The sequence below is a fragment of the Alosa sapidissima genome, chromosome 4 (assembly GCF_018492685.1).
Source record: "Alosa sapidissima isolate fAloSap1 chromosome 4, fAloSap1.pri, whole genome shotgun sequence".
In the NCBI taxonomy this organism is placed as follows: domain Eukaryota; kingdom Metazoa; phylum Chordata; class Actinopteri; order Clupeiformes; family Clupeidae; genus Alosa; species Alosa sapidissima.
The window spans coordinates 38066214-38089313 of record NC_055960.1 but is presented as its reverse complement, the minus strand read 5'-3'; the positions used below and the strand labels follow the sequence as shown (position 1 = coordinate 38089313).

The 23100-nt window shown below is 47.1% G+C and overlaps 3 protein-coding genes across 10 annotated transcripts in view; 2 read left to right on the top strand and 1 right to left on the bottom strand.

Annotated features, from left to right (window-relative positions):
• Window positions 1-6: 6 nt before the first annotated feature.
• LOC121706755 (vacuolar fusion protein MON1 homolog A-like) lies at window positions 7-4362 on the bottom strand. Of its 4 annotated transcripts, none has more exons than XR_006031151.1 (4): window positions 4234-4350; window positions 2583-2797; window positions 878-2291; window positions 7-833 (listed from the first exon to the last, which is right to left on the bottom strand). XR_006031151.1 is itself a non-coding variant. In XM_042088761.1 (3 exons), the coding sequence occupies exons 2-3, from the start codon at window positions 2779-2781 to the stop codon at window positions 1681-1683; spliced, it is 810 nt and encodes a 269-aa protein (XP_041944695.1). In that variant the 5' UTR covers window positions 2782-2797; window positions 4234-4362; the 3' UTR covers window positions 7-1680. The 4 variants fall into 4 exon arrangements, 1 of the variants encoding a protein (XP_041944695.1); XR_006031152.1 differs by having other exon boundaries at window positions 7-693; XR_006031153.1 differs by having other exon boundaries at window positions 7-958; window positions 1040-2291.
• Window positions 4363-4541: 179 nt separating this feature from the next.
• LOC121706742 (arginyl aminopeptidase (aminopeptidase B)) lies at window positions 4542-16054 on the top strand. 5 transcript variants are annotated; one of them, XR_006031133.1, is made up of 12 exons: window positions 4556-5141; window positions 5821-5961; window positions 6300-6451; window positions 6859-6975; window positions 7101-7336; window positions 8014-8127; window positions 9580-9692; window positions 11531-11639; window positions 12597-12821; window positions 13348-13490; window positions 15576-15818; window positions 15855-16054. XR_006031133.1 is itself a non-coding variant. In XM_042088732.1 (11 exons), the coding sequence occupies exons 1-11, from the start codon at window positions 4758-4760 to the stop codon at window positions 13177-13179; spliced, it is 1731 nt and encodes a 576-aa protein (XP_041944666.1). In that variant the 5' UTR covers window positions 4542-4757; the 3' UTR covers window positions 13180-13341. The 5 variants fall into 5 exon arrangements, 3 of the variants coding, with proteins under 3 accessions (XP_041944666.1, XP_041944664.1, XP_041944665.1); XM_042088732.1 differs by lacking the exons at window positions 13348-13490; window positions 15576-15818; window positions 15855-16054 and adding exons at window positions 13046-13056; window positions 13095-13341 and having other exon boundaries at window positions 4542-5141; window positions 12597-12865; XR_006031134.1 differs by lacking the exons at window positions 15576-15818; window positions 15855-16054 and adding an exon at window positions 12890-12989 and having other exon boundaries at window positions 4544-5141; window positions 12597-12859; window positions 13348-13487.
• A 657-nt stretch (window positions 16055-16711) lies between these two features.
• Window positions 16712-23100, top strand: part of LOC121706753 (NADH-cytochrome b5 reductase 3) — a 12115-nt gene continuing 5726 nt past the window's right edge. The window contains exons 1-5 of the mRNA XM_042088758.1: window positions 16712-16889; window positions 17410-17556; window positions 18047-18119; window positions 18613-18719; window positions 19163-19292. Coding sequence (XP_041944692.1) covers window positions 16875-16889; window positions 17410-17556; window positions 18047-18119; window positions 18613-18719; window positions 19163-19292 — 472 coding nt within the window. The 5' untranslated portion in view covers window positions 16712-16874. The remainder of the gene's footprint in view (window positions 16890-17409; window positions 17557-18046; window positions 18120-18612; window positions 18720-19162; window positions 19293-23100) is intronic.

The window sequence follows — 23100 nt, the reverse complement described above, 5'->3', positions numbered from 1 at the left end:
GACGTCGCCGAGTACTGTCGATAGGGAGAAAAATTACCAAAAACGCTGCTGGAGTAGCTGCAGCTAACCGCTGCTACCGAACTGAAGTAGCTGCAGCTAACCGCTGCTACCGAACTAAAGTAGCTGCAGCTAACCGCTGCTACCAAACTGAAGTAGCTGCAGCTAACCGCTGCTACCGAACTGAAGTAGCTGCTGCTACCGAACTGAAGTAGCTGCAGCTAACCGCTGCTACCGAACTGAAGTAGCTGCAGCTAACCGCTGCTACCAAACTGAAGTAGCCGCTGCTACCGAACTGAAGTAGCTGCAGCTAACCGCTGCTACCGAACTGAAGTAGCTGCAGCTAACCACTGCTACCGAACTGGAGTAGCTGCTGCTAACAGCTGCTACCGAACTGGAGGTGACTTTTTTTTCCTCTTAACAGACTCAAAATGTCATTAAAAGTTCTGTGCAACATGAAAATGACAAACCAATGTGTTTTCAACTCATCAAATCTGAAGAAGTTGTACCCAGACCTAGCATTGTAGCTTACTGGGAGCACTGGCAATTAGCTGCAGCTACTCCAGTTCAGCAGCACCGATTTTGGTCGTTTTTCCTATCGACAGTTCTCAGCGACGTCTAGCGATCAAGATCCATGTAAAAATCGGCCGGATTTCTCCTTTAACAGACGGTTAGCGCTCTCTCTGGAGTGGTTACCTAAGTAGACCGTTAGCGCTCTCTCAGGAGTGGTTACCTGAGTAGACGGAGTGGTTACCTGAGTAGACAGAGTGCAGTTAGCTCTCTAACAGAAGTGGTTACACGAGTAGACCGTTAGCCTCTCTCTCTGGAGTGGTTACCTGAGTAGACGGAGTGCAGTTAGCTCTCTAACAGGAGTGGTTACCTGAGTAGACCATTAGCGCTCTCTCAGGAGTGGTTACCTGAGTAGACGGAGTGCAGTTAGCTCTCTAACAGGAGTGGTTACCTGAGTAGACCATTAGCGCTCTCTCAGGAGTGGTTACCTGAGTAGACGGAGTGCAGTTAGCTCTCTAACAGGAGTGGTTACCTGAGTAGACGGAGTGCAGTTAGCTCTCTAACAGGAGTGGTTACCTGAGTAGACAGAGTGCAGTTAGCTCTCTAACAGGAGTGGTTACCTGAGTAGACCATTAGCGCTCTCTCAGGAGTGGTTACCTGAGTAGACAGAGTGCAGTTAGCTCTCTAACAGGAGTGGTTACCTGAGTAGACCATTAGCGCTCTCTCAGGAGTGGTTACCTGAGTAGACAGAGTGCAGTTAGCTCTCTAACAGGAGTGGTTACCTGAGTAGACCATTAGCGCTCTCTCAGGAGTGGTTACCTGAGTAGACGGAGTGCAGTTAGCTCTCTAACAGGAGTGGTTACCTGAGTAGACCATTAGCGCTCTCTCAGGAGTGGTTACCTGAGTAGACAGAGTGCAGTTAGCTCTCTAACAGGAGTGGTTACCTGAGTAGACCATTAGCGCTCTCTCAGGAGTGGTTACCTGAGTAGACGGAGTGCAGTTAGCTCTCTAACAGGAGTGGTTACCTGAGTAGACCATTAGCGCTCTCTCAGGAGTGGTTACCTGAGTAGACAGAGTGCAGTTAGCTCTCTAACAGGAGTGGTTACCTGAGTAGACCATTAGCGCTCTCTCAGGAGTGGTTACCTGAGTAGACAGAGTGCAGTTAGCGCTCTCTCAGGAGCGGTTACCTGAGTAGACGGAGCGGATGGTGTTGTCGCCGCTCTGGACGAAGGAGACGAGCGCCATCATGACGCCCATGGTGGAGGAGAGGGCCTCCTCGCTGCCGTAGCGCGAGTAGATGGGCTTCCCCGCCTCGCTCAGCACAAACACGTGCTTCCTGTGTGCGCGCCAGGCGTCGGCCGTCACGTCCTCATCGCGGTGTGACCCCGGGGGAAGTGGCGAGCCCGTCTCGGCCAGTGGTGGCGTGCCCCCCTTGGTGCCCAGCCCCTGCTCCTCCAGCTTGCTGCGCGCCAGCATGGCCTCCACGAACTCGCCCGAGTCTTCCCGCCCGTCCACGCCAGACGCCGAGTCCGAGAGCAGCACAGGGGGCACGTGCGCAGGGCCCTCGCCGCCAGCGTTGGGCGGACGGTCGTTCTCGCCGCTCACTGCATCGGGAGCGGAGTCCTGCTCCGACAGCTCATCCTGGCTCCTGGCAGAGCCGTCCGTTACCGTGGAGACGCCAGGGCAACCCGCCTCCACATGCCCATCCGGGTGTGACTCAGTCTCCTCTGACTGGATGTGGTTTTCTAACAAAGGAGCGTCGCTGAGCTCTTGCTCTTCACAGCCTTCATAAACACACAGACCAGAAAACACAGTCAGGGTCACCAGCATGACAACCCAGGACAGTGGGGTAGAATGAAGTGTTCAGTAAGGTGTTAATGTCACACATTAGCATCCAGAGCCCCAGAAGCACACACACATGGAAGAGCTTTCCTAACAGGGCAATAACCTGGTCCACTGATCATAACTCTTCCTGTCAAAGCTGAGTTTAGACCTGATGCTTACGGTGAGCCTGCTTGTGCTAAAGTTAGAAACGTTATGCACATAAAGCTCTGTATGTATGTAAACATGCTCACTGGTGCTTGGTTGAGCTTCAGAGGGGAGAGGGTTGGTGTCTGCAGCGCAAGGGAGAGGGTTGGTGTCTGCAGCGCAGGGGAGAGGGTTGGTGTCTGCAGCGCAGGGGAGAGGGTTGGTGTCTGCCGCGCAGGTCACAGGGGAAGTCTCGCTGCTCCGCACATCCTCAGAGTTCCCGCTCCCTGCATTGTCCTGCTCCATCTCAACATCTCAGGCTCTGGGGGGAAACCGCAATTTCAGACTTGGCTTTGTGGTGGTCATCAGGGCTCCTTGAGAAGTGCACTACATTCACATTTATTAATTGTTTGTGCAAGCAACATTATGGGGCGTTTTTCTAAAACATTGCAAACACCACCTAACTGGCTAGACAAACAGCCTAGCTGACACCGACAAAACCGTGTTAGAGTGCCTAACATCCAACTGACATCTTTTGGCGTCTTTTCATGTGAGTGACGGGGGTGCTCAGACCCAAACATCAAAGATACACAATGCACAGGCAGGACCAGTCATCTGGGAATGACAGGTGCGTTCATCTTGCCTTCGCATACTGACCGTACATCATCAACGTTTATTTAAAAGAATGTCGAAAGTAGTTGCTCATAAAAATGAGCCAAAGTACATAGCTGTTGCATAAATTCAATCTGACACGCTCTGAATAAACACGATAATTCCGAATTTACGATTAAGTGTGCTCGGAGCGATCGGAGTGGCAATTCACGAACGCACCCATAGTGTTACCAGAGACGGTTGATAAAGCTTGTGTTCTAAAGGATCGTTTTGTGTTACTTTAACCCCCTGGTTTCCGTGTCACATGCAGTTTATCCAAATAATGCTGGCGACACAGTATGTCAAGCGACTGGCTGTACACAGAACCGCACAGGTTGCCAAAACGGCTGAGAGCTATGAAACACCCCTCTCACCTTCCTGCGACGGGCACATAGAAGCTTTCGCTGGAACTAGTACAAGCCTTGTTGACAGTATCAGATCAGTTTATTGTGAAATCTGACAAGATCCCACACGTAACGCTAAGCCACTGTGTAGCAGCTAATCGTAACATATGCAACTCCGCTGTTCGCTAATAAGCTCCCTTTGCAACATTGTCTCAAGTCACAAGGCATAACTTTACATTTAAATTTCACGTCTATGTGTACATACAGCAACAGAGTAGGTAGGGCAACGGAGTTCCTAAAATAGATTAAAACCTGTCAAATGGCGAGATAACGTTACCGCATACACGCCAGAAAAAACGGATCTGGAGAAGTTGACGTTAATAACTCATGCTCTTGCCTGCGTTAAGTCTGGAGAACCCTGGCTTTGGCAGATCATTCTAAGCAAAAGCTAAGCTAACTTACACAGGCGTACGTCAATGACAGCTATCTTTTACAAGGCCTTTGGAAACAAATCATATCGCAAAAGATATCGCAAATATCTGTAGCTATCGTGGGTTACTTTTAGTTAACTTATTCATTCGAATGTTAATTCTACCAAGTAGCAGTTTAGCGTCAGATAGCTTGCCATAGCTCGCTAGCTAGCATCATTCTTGTCGCTTTAATTAGCTTGCTAGGATAACACTTAGCCAATGAGTACACCCGTATTAAAGTCGAAAGTGAGGGATATACTTAGAAAGAAAACATTTAGACAGGCTGTACTTACAATATTTTTTCATGAGACCCCATTGTAATTACAGTTCGAGAATCATGACTATTCACTTTATCCACCGGTTCCTGCTAGCCACTGAGGAGGAAACACGAAAACAAATTTAGCACCCGGACTGAAACATCCGGAATCCCAATAGTGACAGATTTACTTAACCAATCGTTGCAGTGGTACGGTGTGCAATACACCAATGAGAGAAGAGTTGATGTATATATCCCGCCTACATCACCAGGGGTGTGTTCACACAACCCTATGCATTTTTGGTGAGGTAATGGTATTCAAATACCGATGCAACACCTTCAAATAAATAAAATAAACATTGCCAATGGCCGTACGGTGAAAAAAAAAACACCGACAAAAGAAACTGATTAATAGCGTTTTCATTTCACGACACAAGTTTTGTCTGCGCAATAGTCTTGCATTATGCACTACCTTGAACACACAATAGATCCGTTCAACTGCCTGCTGCGATATCGCCTTGTTGTCAGTCCGCCGTAACGTCGGTGAACTGTGCTGAAGAAATGGACAAAATCAGCGCCTTGCATTCGGATAAAGCTGACGATGTGGCTACTTCTTCCAGCTTCCGTCAATTCAAGATCGAGCATTTTCATCTTGACCTCAGCGTTGATTTTGATAAGAAAAATATATCAGCCACCGAGACTCTCCGGCTGAGGTGCATTCGGGACCAACAAAGCGAAGTGCTGCTAGATATCCACCCGTCTCTGAGCTTCCAAGAGGTGTCCTACTGCCAGGGCTACGATGACACCGAATGGAAAAAAGTAGAATTTCTCACCAGGGACTTCACAAGCTACGGTACCACTCTGGTCGTTAAATTCCCTGCGCCGTGGAAAGCCGATGAAAAATTCCGGGTGGCTATCAAATATGCTGCCACTGACGGACCAGGGGTAAGGAAATCGTCTGGTCTCTTCATTAATTAAAGTTTTAGAACTTTAAGCAATTTGCGTGTGAATAGATTGAGCATTTATGCTGCCTATCATCAGTAAACTATATCTTAAGTGGTTTAAGTTAGCTGCTTAGCTAGCTAGTATTTGCTCACAGGAGATACTGCACCCTCAGCAAAAACACTCCTTCGTCTTTTCCAACATGTGCAGTTTCACCTTTGTTCCTCACCCCCAAGTACTAGCGCAGAAAAGTCGTTCATCTTTGTGGTTGAATTTCAAACATTAGGCTACACATCTACACACATGCTACCCACGACATGATCCCACGCACAATATGTGGCACCACCAATAACAGTATGCATACATAGATAGATAGATAGATAGATAGATACTTTATTGATCCCAAGGGGAAATTCAAGACATTGAGCAGCAGGAGTGAAGTGGTGTCCTTGCCTTGGCGCTAAATTGCGGGCATGTCTGTAGATGTCGTGGCTGGTGCCTGCCCAGACTAGCGAGCGGAGGTTGCCGTTCCTCTACACCAGCGGTTTCCCGGTCCTGAACAGAAGCCTGTTCCCCGGCTTCCACACGCCTATGGCAAAGAGCCCTTACTCGGCCACAGTGCAGGTAACGTTTGCCCGTCTGACCCGCCTCCTGTGTGCTGTCGCCCCGTTGCGTTGAACAGGTGTGCTGGCTGAATCCTGAGCAGACCGCGGGGAAGACCAAACCGTATGTCTTCACTCAAGGCCAGGCGGTGCTCAACCGGTCCCTCTTCCCCTGCTTCGACACTCCAGCGGTGAAGAGCACCTACTCGGCCGCGGTGAAGGTGGGTCCTGGCGACCGGCCACACAGCCCGTCACCGGGGGATCAGTCATCTCAGTGAAATACTCAGTCATATTGCTCTCATGACATCTCATTGTATCACCTTGCTCTTTTTCGTCATGATATATCCCTGTCATTGCTTGCACTATACTATACACAAGTGATTGTGAAGTTGTGAAGATGCTTTGCACAAACCCACTTGGCATGAGCATGGTTGTTTGTTTGTCAGGATTGTGTTCTGTTGTGTTTTTGCCCTTTGGACTCTTCCAATTTGCCCTTTGGATCGGGCAATAGCTGTTTATGGTGCTGGGCTGGGTTGACCTTTGCCCTCTACCCTGGCAGGTGCCTGAGGGCTTCACAGCGGTCATGAGTGCCACCACGTGGGAACACAGGAAGGCGGACAACATCTTCCTGTTCCGCATGGAGCAGCCCATCCCCTCCTACCTGGTGGCGCTTGCTGTGGGGGACCTGGTGTCCGCCGAGGTGGGGCCCAGGTGAGCTACACACACACACACACACACAGAGGTCTTGGCCAAGGAGGGCCCCAGGTAAGTCCCCCCTTCACACACACGCACACACACTTGTGCCACCAGCCAGTCTGGACCATAGTAATTTTCACCGATGTCATAAGATGCAGTAAGTTTTCTTCTGATGGTGTCCAGGACCCCTGTGTGGACAGAGCCATGTCTGTCTAACACACACACACACACACACACACACCATATTAAGCCGCAGTGAGTTTAGTACACAATAATAACACGCAGTGAGTTTTCTTCTGATGGTGTTCCTCCTGCTGTGTCCAGGTCTTGTGTGTGTGGTCAGAGCCGTGTCTGTCTTACACACACACCATAATAATAACACGCAGTGAGTTTTCTTCTGATGGTGTTCCTGCTGTGTCCAGGACTCGTGTGTGGTCAGAGCCGTGTCTGCTGGAGGCCGCTAAGACTGAGTATGACGGCGTGATCGAAGGCTTCCTGTCTGTTGGAGAGAAGCTGTTTGGGCCATACGTGTGGGGAAGGTTCGTTTTCATTGGTCCACATATTATATATGGGGATGGTGAAATTATTTCATTGATTCACAGCACACACATATGGAGAAAGTGAGTTTTAATTGGTCCATTTGACCTGTGTCACACCTGTGCAGGTATGACGTGCTGTTCATGCCGCCCTCCTTCCCCTTCGGTGGCATGGAGAACCCCTGCCTGACGTTCGTGACCCCGTGCCTGCTGGCGGGCGACCGCTCGCTCGCCGACGTCATCGTGCACGAGATATGCCACAGCTGGTTCGGTAACCTGGTGACCAACGCCAACTGGGGAGACTTCTGGCTCAACGAGGGGTTCACTATGTACGCCCAGAGACGCGTGTGCCGGGAGCTCTACGGTGAGAAATGCTGATGGAGCGCTAGTGCAGTGGATAGCGACAGTGTTGATGATGAGAGACCTTAATGTACAGGGTCCCTAATCACACAGTGTTGATGATGAGAGACCTTAATGTACAGCTACACATAATGTACAGGGTCTCTAATCACACGGTGTTGATGATGAGAGACCTTAATGTACAGCTACACATGATGAGAGACCTTAATGCAGTGTTTCTCAAACTTTTTCAGACCAAGGACCACTTAACCAATAAAAAAAGAATCACGGACCACCTAGCTAAAAAAAAAAAAACAGTAGACCTACGTCAACAGTATATTACACAAAAGTCCTACTCACTGAACCTCCTTGCATACTGTTTTTGCACCTTGCTTACTGTGTCAGAGGATTCATATGATTTAAACTGGCGTAGCTATAGGCAGTGTTGCAGGATTTACATACAAGTTGGTTCAATATTGCAACTATTGCAATTACCACGTTTGCTTGCGGACCACTTGAGATAGCTTGCGGACCACACTTTGAGAAACACTGCCTTAATGTACAGCTACAAATAATGTACAGGGTCTCTAGTCACACAGCATGTGGGAGAAACACGTGATGATATCTATGTCCACAGACTTTAGAGAGTTAAACAATAGCAAGTCCAGGTGTGCATCTTTGTGTTGTGTGATGCTCCCGCAGGTGAGGCGTACACCTGTCTGGAAGCTGCCACAGGCCGCGCCCTGCTGAAGCAGCACATAGATAACACCGGAGAGGACCACCCCCTCAATAAACTACGCGTCAAAATCAAGCCAGGTACCAGGAGTACACACACACACACACACACACACACACACACACACACACACACAGACACACACACACACACACACACCAAGGGTGCAGGAAGGGGGGTGCTGAGGGTGCTGCAGGAGAGAGATTTTTGAAATGTATTATATATTTAAATAATTACTAATTTGCTGTCTGACATGATGAGTCAAATAGCAAAAAAGGGTTATGGATTGGTTGGAATATAGGCTACTAAAAATGAACAGTTATAGAGATCAATGTGAACGTGAGTCTGTAACACCTGTAAGAACCGTAGCGTGGTTTCAGCTATGTGATAGCAATCAAGTGTGTAGGCCAACAGTTGATATAGGCCTACATATTCTATGCGATTTACACGTTCAAAAAAGCATGGATAAGCTGAAAGAAACTTTAATTGTGTTGTACAGTTTTGCAAAATTAATAAATTATAGCTAGTGAAATCATTTCATTCGCTAAGATAAAAATTATTAGGATACATACTTGCTGTGGAGACGACACACTTTAGGCTATTCAGGAATTATTTGCGAGATCATTGCAGCCTGATTATTAGCCTATATTTAAAGCCAAACATCTCTGGCGTGGTTTTGACGATCAGAAAAGTAATTTTCCTTAGCTATACTGAAATAGGCTAATGATGTCAAGTGTGCTTCTGTTGGGTTAGGGTGGGTGCAGTGGAGTCGGAGTGCTGTGCTGGAACATTGGAATTTGTGGCTGCCCAGGACTTTTCTAAAACTTCTTTCTATCACCCGCACACCGCACTAAAATGACATATTTAGCAGTCAAAATCCGAAACATGTCCAGGAGGGGAGAAATCGTCGGACATCCATTATTTTTGTTATTCGGCACCCCTGGTCAAAAATAGGTTCCCGCGCGCCTGACACACACACACACACTCTCAATAAAGTATCTATCTATCTAAAAAATAAAACTTGAATTTCCCCTTGAGGATCAATAAAGTATCTATCTACACACACACAGAGGGTGTATTGGCTGATTCTTAGTACTGATCCAATATCAGTGTTTTTTTAGCCTTAAACAACACGTAGCAATAGAACTCTGTACTGCTGCGGCTACTACGCAGTACCTTCAATCTCAAATTTGTTTTTAGCCGCCTCCATGCTATGCTAGCGCTGCTTTGTTTTTAGCTGCCTCCATGCTATGCTCGCTTCTTGACAAAAGCACTGCCGAGACATGGCTGTGGTATGTGTTAACATATTGTTATGTTCAAAAGCGTCAGCTAAATTCCACAACCATAACCATAACAATTGGTTTGAATAGATTGGCCCCATATGTTGGCCCATTGTGACGGATACCTGAAGCCCTATTTCCACCGATACCCAATCAACCTGTTTGAGTCGAGATCAGTATCAGATTGGTGCATCCCTATTGGCAGTCATTTTGAATAAATATGGTAGTTAAATACATGTGTGTGTTTGGTAGGGGTGGACCCTGATGACACCTATAATGAGACACCCTATGAGAAGGGCTTCTGTTTTGTCTCATACCTGGCTCACCTGGTGGATGACCAGAGCCGCTTTGACTCCTTCCTCCAGGTACTACACCCTACACCCTCATACACCCTACACCCTCCTACACCATACTCTCTCAAACACCATCCTACACCCTACACTCTCATACACTCTCATACACCCTCACCCTCTGAACTCACACTATACTGACTTTGCACACATTCACTCCTCAGCACTCTCAAACATTTCCCAACTCTGAACTCACACTATACTGACTTTGCACTCATTCACTCCTCAGCACTCATGACCCCCCCCCCCCACACACACACCCACACACACCTACAAGACTTTTAGCACTTTTACATCCCTCTCCCTATGCTACAGACCTTTTATTTATTTTCTTATTTCATCACACGTCAAAACACACACACACACACACACACACACACACACATATCTGACTTTCTCCAACTTTTGCACACTTTTTATTTATTATTTTTGATTTCTCCTCCATCTACCCATGTCCTTGATTGCCTAGCCTTTCTGCCCCCCCCCCCCCCATCCCCAACACACACACTTACATCATCACTCACTGTCATCACTTCACATACATACAGCACACTGCTTGCTACAGTAAGCCTCCTCTACATACTTGCTGCACACTGCCCCCCCCCCCCCCCCCCCCCCCCCACATACACAGCACATTGTCTTCAGGATCTTCTCCAACACACATCCTCTACATACTTACAGCACACTGCCCCCACCTACCCACACACACACACTACACACACACACACACAGTCACTGCTCCACTCCCCTCCCGCCCACACACACATCTTCACTGTCATCACTCACATACATTACATACAGTACTCTGCTTGCAATAGTAAGTCCCTGCCCCCCCCCCCTACATACACAGCACATTATTTCATCAGGAAGCTTCTCCAACACACATCCCCAACATACTTACAGCACACTGCCCCCCCCCAATACACAGCACATTGTCTTCAGGATCTTCTCCAACACACTTCACTGTGTGCCCCACATACACAGCACATTGTCTTCAGGATCTTCTCCAACACACATCCTCTACATACTTACAGCACACTGCCCCCACCTACCCACACACACACACTACACACACACACAGTCACTGCTCCACTCCCCTCCCGCCCACACACACATCTTCACTGTCATCACTCACATACATTACATACAGTACTCTGCTTGCAATAGTAAGTCCCTGCCCCCCCCCCCCCTACATACACAGCACATTATTTCATCAGGAAGCTTCTCCAACACACATCCCCAACATACTTACAGCACACTGCCCCCCCCCCAATACACAGCACATTGTCTCATGAGGAAGCTTCTCCAACACACATATTGCACACTGCCCTCTCCCCACATACACAGCACACTATCCCATCTCCCCTGTCATCCCCCCAACACACACACACCAAGACCCCTGGCAGTTGGGTTAGCCCCTTGAGCCGTGGATCTGCCCAAGGTTTCTTCCTTGGTAAGGGAGTTTTTCCTTGCCCCTGTTGCTCTTGGGTGCTCCTTGTTGGTGCCCCCCCCCAATCCCAATCCTCCCCCACCTTTCTTATGCAGCCCTTGCCACTTAATCTACTAAACCCCTCTTCTACTGCACTTTTTACCCCCCCCCCCCCCATTAATGCACAAATAGGCTGACACCAGACATAATTTCACTGCATTTCTTACTTCCAGTAACTATATGCATGTGACAATAAACTTCCTTGTAAACTTCCTTGTACACCCTCATACACCCTCATACACCCTCATACACTCTCAAACACTCTCATACACCCTACACTCTTACACCGTACACTCTCGTACACTCTCGTACACTCTCGTACACTCTCGTACACTCTCGACCTGACCTCTGACCTTCCCCTCAGGCCTACGTGGACAAGTTTAAGTTCTGCAGCGTGATGTCCGAGGACACGCTGGAGTTCTTCCTGGAATACTTCCCTGAGCTGCACAAGAAGGGCGTCCACCAGATCAAGGGTACCTCACTTCCTGTCATGTCCTTCTCTAACAACAGATTGAGGTGCCGTTTACACAACGCCGGTTTTTGTGAAACCGGTGAGGTTTTGTTAACGGTTACGCCTTGCGTGTACACGACGCCGGCAGTTTAGGAGACTGAAACCGATTTTGAAAGCTTTTGAAACCGGCTTCCGAAGTGGGAACTTTTGAAACCGCCGGCTAACTTTCACCGTGTAGACGCCTGTAGGTGCGAATCCAGCAACTTTATGACGACATAGCCCCACCTCTCAACTCAGCCACGGCACTCGACCTGACATGCTGCTTGTCAAAGCAAACCAAACCATTTATTTATCATATTAAAATGTTTTTCTTTCCCCTGTCATGATTTATATTGTGCACAATGTAGCCTATCAGCCTTTAGTGGCTAAGTTAGAAGCACACGCTAGCTTAACTTAGTTAAACATTAGCTTACTGCATGTTAGTGTTTTCTCCAGTGGTGCTCAGACCTAATGCAATGCGTAGGCTAAGCATTTGAAATTTCACATATCAGTCACATACCTTGAAAATTAACTTTATTAGTTTAACAGTTGAATTGAAAACCGAATTGTCTGTAGTCTCCTTGTTTCATGCAACTGCTTAACCAGAGCTCTTATTAGACATTCTCTGGCTTAACAAACTGTTTTAACAATGTTTTCTTCTACGCGATTCACGCAAAATTATCGTGAAGCTTCTGCACAGCGGCGCCATCGACTGGTCTGGCATATGCACTACAGCACATTTAGCCGGTTACACCTGTGTGTGTACACGCGAGGTTTTTTTCTTGCCGGTGTCGTTAAAGGTGTGAAAACGGTAAGAGAAAATTCACCCGGCGGTTTCGTGTAAACGGCCCCTGAGGGTCAGTTGGCCACTAGGGGAGCTGTTGGCAGATGCATGCTGCCCCCCTGCTATGTGTCTGATGTCTCCTGGTGTCTTGGTCAGGTCTGGAGTTTGAGAGCTGGTTGAATGTCCCCGGGTGGCCACCGTACCTGCCTGACCTGTCTGCAGGGCAGAGCCTGATGAAGCCGGCGGAGCAGCTGGCAGAGCTGTGGGTGCAGCCGAGTCTGGACATGACGGCCATCGGCAAGGTCAATGCCAAGCCCTGGAAGACCTACCAGACCGTCTACTTCCTGGAGCAGATCCTGGGGAAGTCACCACTGCCTGAGGGTAGGAGGCGATGTCGATTTCAGGCCTGGAGGATTAGGGTTGGGGTCAGGGTTGGGGTCAGGGTTAGGGTCGGGGTCAGGGTCTTCTTAAACAGGATATTCTGCTCATATCAGTAATGGGCTGCTTGCACGTGACTCAGTGATACGGGGAAGTCACCACTGCCTGAAGGTAGGAGGCTTCGTCGATTTCAGGCCTGGAGGATTAGGGTTAGGGTTGTGGATCAGGTCAGGTCAGAGTTGGGGTTAGGCTCTTCTTAAGCAACATTCTGCTTGCACATGATTTAAAACATCTAGCTAAGGCTCATAGCGCAATAATGATCTGCTCACACATTTGGCTTGTCCGACATAAGTTAATATAAATTCGATTGGATGAGGATGCTTTGAGGTGTGATGTACATGCGTTGTGATTGGGTGAGGATGTTGAGAGGTGTGATGTACATGCGTTGTGATTAGATGAGGATGCTTTGAGGTGTGATGTACATGCGTTGTGATTGGGTGAGGATGTTGAGAGGTGTGTTGTGTTGAAGGTAACATGAAGAAGCTGGAGGAGCACTACCCTCACATCGTGGAGTCCAGCAACGCAGAGCTGCGTCTCCGCTGGGCTCAGATCATCGCCAAGAACCAGCACCAACCGGGCTACCAGCACATCCGCAAATTCCTCAGCTCACAGGTGGGAACGGACCCAGGATGGAGGGTTAAGCCTCGGCCTTTAAAATAAGGCATCTTAAGACGATGTCCGGTGATGGTATCATTAGGGCTGCACGATATATCTAAAAATCTATCGTTGTCGCGATATCAATGCTTGCGATAGACATACCGCCAAGATTACTTAATTTTCGATACATTTTGATACATTTTCTACATTTTTGAATGTCAACATATTTTACCAAATCGATGCTGTCATGCTGCCCGAGAAGCCCGTTGATCCCCAGTTTAGGTGCGCGGTGTTTTAGGTGTTGGTGCTAAGTCGTGATGGCTGAAGATAGTGAGTCGAGCGAGGTAGGTTACACTTGGGTGAAGAGGGATTGGTGACTAAAAGGAAAAGCACGTCTGTTATATGGAAATATTTTGGTTTTATGAAGGATGACGTGTTACAAACACAGCGCCAAATGCGTCCTTCTCCACCGTGTTAAAATAAACAATTTCTTTCGTTATCGTTAGGATCAGAAGATATGTCTTTCACTGTAAGGCTTGAATTTTATGATTTGCATTTAGCAAAAGCCCCAGACAGCAGCAGAGAGGTAATCAGGATTCGTTATTTGTAAAAGTTGTTTAGCCTACTTCGTTGGAGTGTGCGATCGCAGCCCCTTACTTTCACTTTCCGCTGCCCTCGTAGTCTAGCGTGGGATGCGCAGCGTATGAGGTTACAGACTGGGCTACTTAAGATTTTAGATGAGTGACCGCCGCGATATAGCTTAAGTAGCTTTTTTGCTAGGCCCAGCGAAGGCTGGCAATGTGGAATATTCCGCTGGTTGGTGCACAAGTGTTCAGATTGGCTGTCTATCCGTTTTTTAGGAGGATTTTCCACACAACTTCGATAGGCTAGTCAGTAGGTCTTAGCTGTCCACTTTCATCAGGCCATATATAGCCTAGGCTACATAATATTTTATATTTTTTATGTAGAAAATTATACATTTATTTCTGTAATTATACACGGGTTTCTCGTTTACCAACAAAACTAGATGCGCGCGCAGCCATGGGGCAGAAGACGCTTGGTGGCCGTCCACAGTGTTAATAGTCGGCTGCTGTAAGCTACAATCGGAATTTTTTGTATACCCCTGTTGTCTCAAAATATACCATTTCATTTCAGGCTATATTTCAGAGTTTGCCGTTCATTTTCTTTATTAATATAACATTGTATTTTGTCATTTTTGGTGAAGACATGCATTCCGTTAGGGATATTGAACATTCTCTAACCATCATGATTTCGAATTGGTGCAGTTTTCAGCATAACAACTCATTTTATTCTATTCAAGGAGAGCACTGCTCTATGCTGTTCTATGGTGCTTTCTGCCTCTTAGTTGCGCACACATGTTTTCATGACGTTGCATAGAAATCCTAACCTGACCCTAGCCAGATGAATGTCGTTCCGCTTAGCTCCGCCTAGCTTCACTCACATCCATCTGGGACCTCTTCCATTGAGAGTGATTTCTCCAACCAACTTTATGGTTTAGCCAATCAGGACGCAGGGCGGGAGTTTCATAGATGTGACATAGCGTAGAAGCGACTGTGAGTCTGTTATTAGCGTCACGGGTTGGCTTCTATGTGAGTGGTTGAAGTAGCACGTCAATAGATGACGGACAAGTGGCTTATTCAATCATATGCAAGGATTTTTTGATTAGGCCCAGCCTTCTGAAGCAACACTTCAATGGATCGGTTCCAGATGGATGAGTGGAGCTAGGCGGAGCGAAATTCATCTGGCTATTGCCAGGTTATAGAAATCCATGTATACATTTATCCCCCCCCCCCCCCCCCCCAACCCTACAGTCTATGCTAGCAGCAAGTAGAATGGAGATTTTATTATTTTTTTTAAATTAAATATCGCAAGTTATATCGTTATCGCATGACTCAATAATGTTATCGCATATCGCATGTTTTCCTAATATCGTGCAGCCCTAGGTATCATTCAATTGTGAAAGAAATTAAGATGAGTTTCTGTCCCTCTCTCTCTCCCTCTCCCTCTCTCTCTCTCTCTCTCTCTCTCTCTCTCTCTCTCTCTCTCTCTCTCTCTCTCTCTCTCTCTCTCTCCCCTCAGGGCAAGCAGAAGTATACTCTGCCGGTGTACCGTGCCCTGTGGGGGGGTTCCGAGGAGACGCGTGCTCTGGCCACGGATGTGTTCTCCAGCACCGCGCATCAGCTCCACGTCAATGTCCGCAACTACGTGAAGAAGATCCTCAGCTGAGCTCTCCTGACCACGAGCCCGAGCATGCTTAGTCAGCCTCACCCCCAGAGCCGCTGACGAGGCACCTGCTGACCGCGCACAGACGCAGCTGCTCAGGTGCTCACCTCACCTGCGGCAGACGCAGCTGCTCAGGTGCTCACCTCACCTGCGCCAGACGGAGCAGCTGTGTGCGTCTGTACAGTCTACATTACTTTGGACATTATTATTCTATTCGGTCAAAGGGAACCTCTTGGCACTTACTCAAGTACTGTGGTACTATAATTTTGCATATTGATTATGCAAAGTTTTTTTTTCTAACGATAATGACTGGGAATAAATGTGTTGTAAAACAACTTTTGAATTATTGTGAATAGATTTTGTCCAAAATAGTATGTTGTTTCTTTAGGTACAAAAAAAGATGGTGTTATCCACCAGTACGCTCAAGCCAATCCAAACTTTTCTCATCTGTTGTTCCTCGTTGGTGGAACACACTGCCAGTTCCTACAAGGGCAGGGACATCCTTTTCCACTTTCAAAAAACTCCTGAAGACCCAGCTCTTTAGAGAACATCTACTCTCATAGCAACACTTACAACAAGTCTTACTGATCCTAGCACTCACCAGCCGTTTTAAACTGACAAGTAACTGTTAAAAACAGCACTCACCGACGCACTTATTCTTACTGTACTCTAATGTTTTTTTAAACTGTCCTAAAATTGTGAGAATTGTTCTAAAACTTACTGTTTACCATGTTGTTAGTCGCTTTGGTTAAAAAGCGTCAGCCTAATGTAATGTAATGTAATATCCCTGATGACTTATTTCCTATCTGACAAGCAGCCTTTTTCTTGTGATATTTTAACAATATGTGGGTGGTTTTTGCCACTATTAATATGTTAAGAGTATTTCTTTCCATGAAGTCTGGGGCGTGAGCTTATTGAATAAACATTAGACCACGCAATACTCTGGATGGCCCCCGCTCTGTAAAGGTGTAAGTGGCGACATATGGTTTTCTGCGCTCTTTTAGCGCAACCATGACTATTCAATACGTTTAACTCCTCTTGTGCTTGCAAACTGTCATTAGCGGCTAGCGAGGTAACACGCACATACTCACTGACGGGCGTGAGACAGCAGGTTGACTTTGACTGGACCTACTGAGCAAGGAGTCCCAGGAAACCATGAAATACGCCGTGGTAAGCAAGTTTTAAGTCATTTGTGTAGTTTGAAGGTGAGTTGAGTTTGATAACAGTATCTAGCTGACTGACATTCACGTCAGCAGTGGGTCTCCAACTTCAGATCAGTGTTAGAAGCTAGCTAACGTTTACTCCGATTGTCCAAATAGGGATCAAGGCGTGTGGCGGCAATGCCAAGGTTGTTAAATAAGGTTGAATAAGTGTCTTACGTTAGTTAATTCCATGTATGTAATAACATATCAGTTAACTAGCTTTGGACATCATCAGCGGAAAGGCATGTAATCAAAGAGCCCTCGGATAAATCCAGTTAACGTTGGAATTCTTTCCAATGAGTCACGGATGAACTTAGCTGGCGTAGCCTGCCCGAGCACTGCTTTAAAGCCTCCGAGTAAACTCAGAACCTTCGAGAAATTACTGCAAGATCAACATTTGTTGCTTATGATTACTAACAATATTAAACCAGATAGTAAGTCATTAACATCACATGCTCTGCATGACTCTGGGTTTACGTTTCCTCTAGTCCACAGCAGTCGTGACGGCGGGAGTGGTGCTGGTGACTACAGCGGGCATTGCACTGGGCTATTATTTCTATGGCCGGAAGAAGAAGCCTTTAGTCACCCTGCTCGACCCCACAGTCAAATACCAGCTCAGGCTCATCGACAAGGAGGTAACGAGGCTATGTGTGTATTATAATTACAATTCCACACCTGTGTCTCTGTAGGCCGAGCTTTTGCATAAGACATAATTATGGACTAAATATAGTATATCCATTTAGGCTGGATACACAGAAAGGGTTTATACGGGTCAATTGCTTCCTGTGGGGGTGTGTGATGCTCTGAACACAGTGTTTTTTAATGCCAGACAGGCCACACTCAGCTGTGTTAGTTCAGGAGTCTGTGTTCAGTACCCCAGAACGCCTCAGGGCTGGATCGCCCTGCTCAAGGCCACTCCAGTGGCACGGCAACAGCCGCCACCATGCGAAGAGCCCCTCTGATCCTTGTGTCTCTGTGCATCCCTACGGGGCGAAGAGCCCCTCTGATCCTTGTGTCTCTGTGCATCCCTACGGGGCGAAGAGCTCTTCTGATCCTTGTGTCTCTGTGCATCCCTACGGGGCGAAGAGCTCTTCTGATCCTTGTATCTCTGTGCATCTCTGCCAGGTGCTCAGCCATGACACCCGCAAGTTCCGCTTCGCCCTCCCCAGCGAGGAGCACATCCTGGGCCTGCCTGTAGGTGAGTATTGGGGGGGGGTTCAGTAGTATGGATGGGGGTTTGGTTAGGTTACCGGGCCTCCCTATGGGTTAGTATGGATGGAACAGGACCTTCTCCACAGTGGATGAGAGTGGGCCATACTGGGCTTTAAAGGAGGAGTCCGGCAGTTTTTCACATAGATCTCTGTTTCTCGAGGTCACTGAGTACTGTCAAACTACCTAGCTCAAGTGCTACACTCTGGGGGCAGGAACAGTAGAACCAATTGTTTTACTTGTGACCTTGAGCTACAGAGATCTATGTGAAAAATCACCGGACTTGTCCTTTAATCCCTTTACCAGTGGGGGGCAGCATGTAGAGTTACTCATTTAGCATCATGCATTTAGCTGCCGCTCTGATGAGGTGATCGAGCTGTCCCCTGTCACTGTGGGGTGAGTGGGTGTGGGTGTGGGTGTGTGATGTGGGTGTGGATGTGTGATGTGTGATCCTGTGGCTGAGCCCATGTTGTGTCCTCCAGGGAAGCATGTGTACCTGTCTGCTCGTGTTGATGGCAACCTGGTGGTGCGCCCATACACTCCCGTGTCCAGTGACGATGACCAGGGATTTGTTGACTTGGTGGTGAAGGTAGGAATGTTGTCATTTCACTGTGTCTGCACAATAACTGAGTTGAACATGGTGGTGTTTCGTAAGGATCCTGTTCATGTTGTGCAGCATTTGTAATAACATTTTGAGTCTGTTAATAAGAGGCACAACACAGTCTAAAATATCTGCCCCCATGGCATAGCAGCTTTCTAGCTGCCTGGCTACGCTAGCTACTAGCAAGATAACTTGAGCTATGTAGCACAGATTTATACAGTTATACACAGTACTCAGTGACTTAAAAAAGGGCCCTGTGTTGAAAACGGCTTTGAGTTCTCCTTTACTGCCCTTTATGGTTTTATTTGCTATTGTTTTATTATACTGTTTATTGCTTTTGTTTATGTGAAGCATATTGAATTGCTCCTGTGTATGAAATGCATATATAAATAAATATAAATAAACTTGCCTTGCCTCTGCTCCACCCCCAGATTTACTTCCGGAATGTACACCCCAAGTTTCCCGAGGGGGGGAAGATGTCCCAGTATCTGGAGAGTCTGCGTGTGGGAGACGTCATCGATTTCAGAGGCCCGGGGGGGCTGCTGGAGTACACTGGCACCGGTCTGTGGCTCAACACCTGCCTGTCTGCCTGTCTGTCTGTCTGTCTGTCTGTCTGTCTATTCACCTGTCTCTCTGCCTGTCTGTCTGTCTGTTTGTCTGTCTGTTTGTCTGTCTGTCTGCCTGCCTGCCTGTTCACCACCAGTCTGTAGGGCTGTGCAATTAATTGAATTTCAATTCAAACGATCACAAAAATAGTGTAATTGACAAAAAATGATTATTTTGCCACATTCCGTTAAGAAATAGTGTTTTTGGAAATGCATACAATTTCAACTCATACAGCGCACTGATTCACGCTGCTTCTTTAAGCCACACACTCCACACACCCCTCCCCTCTGTGCACAGGCCACTCAAGCAGTTTGGGTTGCGTGTGTGTGTGTGTGTGTGTGTGTGTGCTTGTGCTGTCGGTAGCATCATGAACCACAACGTATTTTCAAAGACCCAGAGGATGAGCCAGTCGAGCCTACATTTACAGTTGCAAACTTTGAAAATCCATGGGGAAATTAAACACTCCGACCAGTGTGACTAACTTGTATTAGCTATCCAGCTATCAACCAGTGGTTTCAACCAGTGCTGCATTGGCAGGTGAAGCAGAGAGCCAAGAAATGATAAATGAACAGATGCAGGAGAGGAGAAAGATAAAAGCTGCTAATATGCTGCTACGGAGAGAGAGGGAGAGAGAGGGCAGCAGTAGCAGATGCCCCTGTAGGCACTGGGCACCTCCCTGTTAGAGCTGTCTTTTGGGCACTTGTCCCTTTTGCCCCAGCGCACCCTGTACTTGGCAGAGATGTAGGCAAGCCTACACATGATGGAAGTAGTATTTTAAAGAAAAAGGCATTTTTATCAGATCATCAGCGAGCATGTCATTGGATTTAATCCAAAATGTACCACAGTCTGTAGGCCTAATAACAGTGTAATGCATCTGCTGTATGTGTTGTTATGAATAAGTAGAATTTAAGACTTGAAGTTATACAAGTTATTTAACTTCACTTGGTTTCCTTATTTTCCTTATTATAGCCTGTAGTGATATTTTTTGGGGGTTGTGGAAATAACAGATAAGTACCCCTCCCCAACCCTCCCCACCTCCATGAATAATCGTTCATCGATAATCGTGATTACAATTTTGACCAAAATAATCGTGATTAGGATTTTTGCCATAATCGAGCAGCCCTATCAGTCTGCCTGTCTGTGTGTGTGTCTGTTCACCACCAGTCTGTGTGTGTGTGTGTGTGTGTGTCTGTTCACCACCAGTGTGTGTGTGTGTCTGTTCAACACCAGTCTGTCTGTGTGTGTGTCTGTCAGTGTTGTGCGGTCTGCCCAAAATTAAGCGGTTGCCCGCGGATGACCGCGGTCACCCGCGGTTATGAGTCATAAACAAAATATTTTAATGATATTCGGGTCATTTGCGGGCGGGTCAGTTAAAATTAATTAAATATATATTTTCTACAAATAGGCCTAGGCCTACTTAAAATATCACAAGAAGGCTGGCATCAATACAGTAAAGCATCAATAGGCCTACAGTAAAGTCAACAGTAAAAAAGCTGAAGACGCGAGTTAAAAATAATAGACACCCCTTCAGGAAAAGCGATATAGGCTATGGGAAATTTTGGGAAAAGTTCTTAAAGAAGATGACAGTAAGTTATGGTCTATGTAGGCCTGCTTCTTGCGAAGCCATTTAAAAGTATGACAGCCAAAACGGGCAGCCTGCAGGAATAAATGTTATGGCACAGACTACACATCCTATGTATAGGTTCGCGCTTGCATAAAAGTTGTTCGTTGTGTTTGTGACTTTAAACAGTGGATGTGCTTTTGTAAAGCTTTGTGCTTCATTCAGCATTATAAACCAGTTCTTACGCTAACGTTTTGACCAGCAATGTATCTCTCAGTCCCGGCGGCATGGGGGGGCTTTGGGGGGCCAGGCCCGTCCTGGAAGTCATCTGTGCCCGCCCTGAACGAGCTTGGCTGCTCCAACCAACCCCAATCCCATAGATTGATTTTGAACACTTAAATGTAGGCCTAGCCTATACGTTTGTCAATCTAGCAAGTAGCAAATAAAACTGGTAAAATCTGTATTATTCCGTTGCTAATCAATCAGGAACATTAGGTAAGCCCATCACCTAAATGGAGAGGAGGTTACGTGGCGCAGTCTACTTTACTTCTGCACTAACCCGTCATCCGATGACAAATATAGTTTATCGGCTCGCAGGTAGGCTATATCTCATATCGTAGTTAGTAGAAGTATGCCTAGTAGTTTCTGGGTTTGTTTGATAGCGTTAACCTTTACAGTTTTTTTCTTCTGACCTAGTCGGAGAACAGGGAGCTTGTTACCACTCCAGGGCCGAAGTTATCCGTAACTTCGGGGCTAACTCCCTAACACTCTATCTGAAAGTGGTTAGCAAATGAACGAGGATTTTGGTTTTATCTGCGGATTTATTTTTGCATTATTTTGAATATGACTAGCTCCAGTCTCAACAGCACGTCTACTTTTTCCACACGCATCTCAGTTCTAACACACATATCCCCTCTCGCTTTCTCTCTCTCCATCCCTGCGCACAGGGCTCTCTTAAAGGAGCTGCACCATTTTACAACAATTGCATCTACATTTTCATATTGGAATGTTTTGTCAAGTGTAAGCTTAAACTACCGTGATCAATTTAAGTTCCAGTGCCCCCCTGGAAAGGTGCAATGCCCGTCCGTGAATTTGTGTCTGCCGCCGGGTCTGTCTCTAGCCTACCTTGCCTCACCATTTCTGTTTTCGAAAGAAAGATGTATGTCCATGGCCTTCAAATCTTATCCTAGTGTTCTAATCCTTGGTGGTTGCGTGCGTGCTTGCGCTCTTATTCTCATTCTCTCTCCTACGCAAACATTATGTTCTGCATGCCTAAATAAATTAGTTTGTTTTACAGAAATGGCCTACTGTCACACTGCATGCAGACTATAACCAAAAGCACACATTTTGTAAATAAGCGGGTCGGATCGCGGGTCGGGTATAATTTTGTCCTAATTAATATTCGCGGTCCGAGTTGCGGTCGGGTTGATTAAAATATCGGGCGACCGCGGGCCGCTTGTGACCAAACCCGCGCAACACTGGTGTCTGTTCAACACCAGTCTGTCTGTGTGTGTGTCTGTTCAACACCAGTCTGTCTGTGTGTCTGTCTGTTCAACACCAGTCTGTCTGTCTGTCTGTCTCATAGCTCTCTTTACCTTGTGATTCTCCACCACAGCCTACTGTGGCTGTATATTATTTATAACTCTGCATCAGTGTCTGGGTTATTGTTACAGAGAGCCTGCTGTGTTGTTTGTTAAAGGTGTTTCTGATTTCTAAACCGGTATCAATGTCTGATGTATGATTTTGTAATAGTGCTCAGAGTCACTGTTGCCATGGTGCTGTTTAAACGGCAAGTCATCCAGACAGTCTTGGAGTCGGAGTCTGAGCCTGTGCTAATCCCGGGCGGGCCACAGCCTGATCCCCTCCATGGGCCGTTAGACGCTCCCACTCCCTGTGATAAACTCTCCATCCGTCTGCTAAACCCACCCTGTGCTAACCCACTCCTTATGCTAACCTCTCCCTATGCTTGCTCAACCCTGTGCTAACTACCCCTGTGCTAACCCACTCCCTGTGCTAACTACCCCTGTGCTAACCCACTCCTTATGCTAACCTCTCCCTGTGCTAACCCCACCCTGTGGTAACCTCTCCCTGTGCTTGCTCAACCCTATGCTAACTACCCCTGTGCTAACCCAACCCTCTGCTAACTACCCCTGTGCTAACCCAACCCTGTGCTAACCTCTCCCTGTGCTAACTGCCCCACCT

What these genes read in the sequence shown, in the direction of transcription:
- LOC121706755 (XM_042088761.1), bottom strand. Translation starts at nt 2,781, where the DNA reads ATGGAGCAGGACAATGCAGGGAGCGGGAACTCTGAGGATGTGCGGAGC. An exon ending in TGAAGCTCAACCAAGCACCA is followed by an intron (nt 2,292 to 2,582) that starts GTGAGCATGTTT and finishes GTGTTTATGAAG; the next exon opens with GCTGTGAAGAGCAAGAGCTC.
- LOC121706742 (XM_042088730.1), top strand. Translation starts at nt 4,758, where the DNA reads ATGGACAAAATCAGCGCCTTGCATTCGGATAAAGCTGACGATGTGGCT. An exon ending in TCCGCCGAGGTGGGGCCCAG is followed by an intron (nt 6,452 to 6,858) that starts GTGAGCTACACA and finishes TGCTGTGTCCAG; the next exon opens with GACTCGTGTGTGGTCAGAGC. An exon ending in ACGCGTCAAAATCAAGCCAG is followed by an intron (nt 8,128 to 9,579) that starts GTACCAGGAGTA and finishes TGTGTTTGGTAG; the next exon opens with GGGTGGACCCTGATGACACC.